Source organism: Monopterus albus, unplaced genomic scaffold (genome assembly GCF_001952655.1).
Source record: "Monopterus albus unplaced genomic scaffold, M_albus_1.0 scaffold127.1, whole genome shotgun sequence".
Taxonomy (NCBI): domain Eukaryota; kingdom Metazoa; phylum Chordata; class Actinopteri; order Synbranchiformes; family Synbranchidae; genus Monopterus; species Monopterus albus.
Window position 1 is genome coordinate 914,739 of NW_018128007.1, and position 4,431 is coordinate 919,169.

General features: G+C 43.9%; 1 protein-coding gene across 1 annotated transcript in view; it reads right to left on the reverse strand.

Moving 5' to 3' along the window:
- lrp5 (low density lipoprotein receptor-related protein 5) overlaps positions 1-4,431 on the reverse strand; it is a 98,520-nt gene continuing 94,089 nt past the window's right edge. Inside the window, exons 26-30 of the mRNA XM_020612711.1 lie at positions 3,422-3,532; positions 3,079-3,318; positions 2,846-2,988; positions 2,663-2,760; positions 1-1,169 (exon numbers count right to left, since the gene is read on the reverse strand). Of these exons, the coding sequence (XP_020468367.1) occupies positions 848-1,169; positions 2,663-2,760; positions 2,846-2,988; positions 3,079-3,318; positions 3,422-3,532 (914 nt within the window). The 3' untranslated portion in view covers positions 1-847. The remainder of the gene's footprint in view (positions 1,170-2,662; positions 2,761-2,845; positions 2,989-3,078; positions 3,319-3,421; positions 3,533-4,431) is intronic.

A 4,431-nucleotide genomic window follows, 5' to 3' on the forward strand; every position in this document is an offset into this window, starting at 1 on the left:
TAAAAAAGAAAAACTGAAATATCACATGGTCATAAGTATTTAAGGGGGTCTGAATACTTTCCGTACCCACTGCATGTACAATAGCTTTACATGTTGATATGGCATGTTGTTGACGTGTTGAGTTCACGTGCTAAACAAGGGGCTGCTGGCTGATTTGTCTTCCTCTCTTTGCAGATTGCTTGAAGCTTGCTACTTAAAAAGGCTCCGTGCTCAACTGCAGTTGGAAATGTGAGGGATCCAATTTTAAAACAGTATAAAAGATTGTACACTTTCATCTGGGCCCTGTGGCATTAATCCACTCATTTAATTAACATTCTACACATTCATTCAATAATCAGCTCTCAAATGTCTCCTACATCAAGTAAAACATTCACATACTCTCACGTACGCAGCTGTCCAATCACCCGTCTCTAATCATTCATCACACATCCATGCCTCTATCTGTCCTTTGTGTTATGTGGTGGATCAGCCAGCATGAATAAAATAGTAAAATAATTCCTCTCTGATTATTTTGTTAACATTATTTTAACACTATATACAATCCTGCCACCAAAGCCACCGTGAGGAAGGAGGAGACAAACGTAGGCAGCTGTGGGTGGCTTCAGTCTTATTAATGAAAGACATGTGACATTGGGCTCATTGTGGTCTTATGCAGCACTAGTGCCGACTGGTGACTGTCTTGTGAAATAACCAATATGGGATGCAGGGACCCTGAGCAAGGCACTTAAGCCTAACTAGCTGATATTGAGCAGTATGTGTGAACCGGTAAGGGCTAGGAGTTGGCACATGAGTTCTCTCTGGTAAGTTGTCCTTTCCTTCCTCACAGGGCTCCCAGGCTGCTGGAGGGTCATGATGAGTCGGTGCAAGGCGAAGGAGGAGGGGGGCACAGGTGAAAGTAGGACCGCTCAGTGGAAGGGGACGGGGGGCAGCTGTCCTCAGCTGACAGGTACTGGGAGCGGGGAGTGGGAGGTGGAGGGTAGGGGTCCGAGTCTGAGTGAAGGTCCATGTTGTACTTGTGCTTGCCGTGGCTGCTGTGGCTTGGCGCCTTCCAGCGGCCTGCTGATGACGCCAGCCCAGCCGGCGGGCGGTGGGGGGTGTAGTCACTGTCGCAGACATCAGTACTGCAAGGCGTAGTAGGTGGGGCGGTGCCACGGACTGGGTGGTAGGGTCTGATGGTGAGGGGAGACAGAGACAGTTTAGATCAGGGTTCAGGTTCACTTCTATTAAGAACTCTGTCTCTGTCGCTAAGTGGAAGCTGCGGAACCATTCATAAGGGAGAGTTGATAAAAATGCTCAATCTATTCCTCTCTCACTGATCAGTGCAGACACACAGCTGTATGTGAGGATCCTGTCATCTTGCCTTGAATTCCATCCTCTAAACTTAACTGATGCTGACCAAACCGGGTTCATTAAAGGCCACTGGGCCTCAGCCAATGTACAGAGATGAATGGACACAACTGGTAAGGCTACAGATGTTAAAACCCAACAGGCAGTCCTGTCAGGCAATGCAGAAGAAACCTTCGACCAGTTAGAATGGTCATTTATGGGCGGTCCTGGATCGCATGGGTTTTGGTAACCCAAGGCAGGCTGCCCTCTACACTCTTTTCCTTTCATTTAGTCTATGGAGCCACTGCACCGGCCATCAGCCTATCAAAAGATATTACTGCTATTATGTGGAAATCAACCTCTCATGGCTCTTGTTTGCTTAAGTCTTGAGAGGTGGACTAACACATGATTAGGCTGAAACCTAATCATGTGTTAGAATCTTTTTGACAATATAAACATTTACAATAACATTTTAACCTATATTTGTCAACAATGTAATATTTTTGTATCTCACTGGTATTCCTGACTACTAGTACTGGTGTTTCTGGTGACCAGTGTGGAGAGGCTGCCAGGCCAGGAATTCCAGTTTCCTGTCGATCTATCAGAAAGATACGTATAGCGATAGATTCACCGACAGCCACTCCATCCTAATAACCTGAATAAGACCTCAATCTTAATAAAAGTGTCTCGTGTAAATACATCACTGAATTCGTTGGCTTAAACAAATTTCAGTTTGAATGAATTAATTTAAACATTTACAGTCTACCTCATAAAGTTCCTCAGGTACATATTCATGGCTACACTGCACATATTCACATATTTCTACTCTTTCTGCCCATGCTTGTCTACAGGAGGTTTAGCAGTTTGCAGGGCAACCTTTGACTGAAACAGAAGGTAACGTATGTTAAACCGCTTTATGTGCAGTTTTCTTTGTTTGCCTCCCCCTAACATATTAAGGATATTAAAGTCATCTTATTCCACACAGTGACGCAGTAATACATCATTTGTATCAACTTGTTCCAGTTCTTTGAACCTATATGTTTTTGTGAGAGTGCCATCCCCTCAATTAGAGATTCTACATGTTCGTGTAAAGGTTTACATACATTTTCTCAAAATTCAGGCTGACATTTTACATAAAATACATTTCTTTGGGACTGAACAAAGTTTGACCGAACCGCATGAGCTCTAGGCAACTAGAGGTTAACAACTGCAGGGGGAATAAAAAGTGGCTGTACCCAACAGTAAATAAATAATAGAGCCAGACCTCAAAGCAGCCATATCTATGTCAATGCTCCATGTGAGACAAGCTTACAAGTAAGACGGACAAGTGTGTTACCTGAATGATCTGGTGGTGGACGGACTGTTGGAGGAGCAGAAGATCTCTGTGTTGTACAGAGAGCGGTCGGTAGCTGGGGAAGGAGGAGGGTTCAGGATCTACAAACAGAAGGTATGTGTGTTATTTGACTGTGGCAAAATAGCACTGTGCATGTAAATAAACTGTGTGTGTGTATGTGTGTACCTGAGGGTAGAAGGCTCCCTTGGTAGATGATGAGCTGCTCGATGAGGCTCCAGTCACATGGTTTCTGTCATAGAGAGGAGCTCCACTGCTACTGCTGCCCATCAGGCTGACTGAACCCATCATGGACTTCCCACAAGAGATACCTGCAAACAACAGTTCATGTTTTACCAATACCATTACATATGAGTAGTGGTATAAGTACATCATCACTACTGCTGTGTGTCCGACCTCACCTTGAAAAGTGCCATGCTGGGAGCTGCTGGGGGTGATGAAGTTCACGGGCCCATGGGGCGTACCACTGATGTATTCATGAGGAAAAGTCCCACTGGGGCTCTTGTAATGTCGACACACCACACGCTGGCAGACAAAATAAGCCCCCCCAATCACAAACACGAGCAGAATGATGGCAATGGCTGGTCCGATTGTGTTGGGCCCAGTGTTAGTGATGCCATTGGATGGAGGAGACACAAAGTCTGCACATCCAAAAGAAAAAGAAAAGAAAAATGCAGAGTTGAGTATTTAACAAGAAACACTACATGTCTACTCATAAGGAATATTCTGAGTATTTCAGTTTACCACAGGCGAGCTCATCTGATCCATCAGAGCAGTCGGAGTAATTGTCACACTGCTGTTTCTTAGTGATACACTGGTTGTCTCCACAACGAAACTGGTTAGGAAAGCAGATGGCTGGAGGAGAACAGGAAAAACAAAGACATTGATCTCTGTCACTGTCTACTGTCATTATGCTAGAAGAAATGCCTCCAGTTCAACCAAGTTATTCATTTTATGCATTGGTGGGAAAAGTGTTCGAACAAACCACTGCAAACGAATTATTTAGCAGCCATTCGTCAAACAGAAACACCAGACGTGAGATCTTTGTGCAAGCTCTATGCCTTGTCTGCCAGCTCCTCGTGCTTTTATGGAGATCTCGTGCATATGCAGCTGACTCTTGTTTACTTCAGATGCTGTCAAAAATTATGACCATTTGGACAACATTTTTAAGGACCCACTCCACTCAAAAATGTTTTTTTCTTATTTTTATACACCATAAAATCAGCCCTCCACTGCACTGACTGTTGTACTGTAGGTGCATAGTTTGTTATTATCAGGCTGTTTTCACATTTCTCTCCTAAAGGGGGCGGATCTCTGTTTGCTCCTAGAAAAATCAGTTTGAAAGAGGCGTGGCTAGGCTGAATTTGTGACGCCACATATTCGTGACAGTAAAATATGGTACACAGGTTTTCCGGGTGTTAGTTAGATAGATATTGATTAGAGATCTGTTGTATTAGAAAATGTTAGTGTAGCCAGGATGTCTAGCTCAGGCTGTTAAATGCTTAGTTCATTGTCATGAGCTTGCTGCAGGCTGCATGTGGGCCTCAAGGTCAACTAGATTGAAGAGTCTGCAGGCAGGATGAATATTGCTATTATTATTGATATGCTCAGTCGTAATCTTAATCATAACATTTTCCGAGGCTTACTGTTCGGACATGTCCCTGAATGTCCTGTATGTTTTTAGATACACACCACATAATCAACATTCACACACATTATTTTCTGCATGTTTTGACTACTGCTCTGCTCAGCTG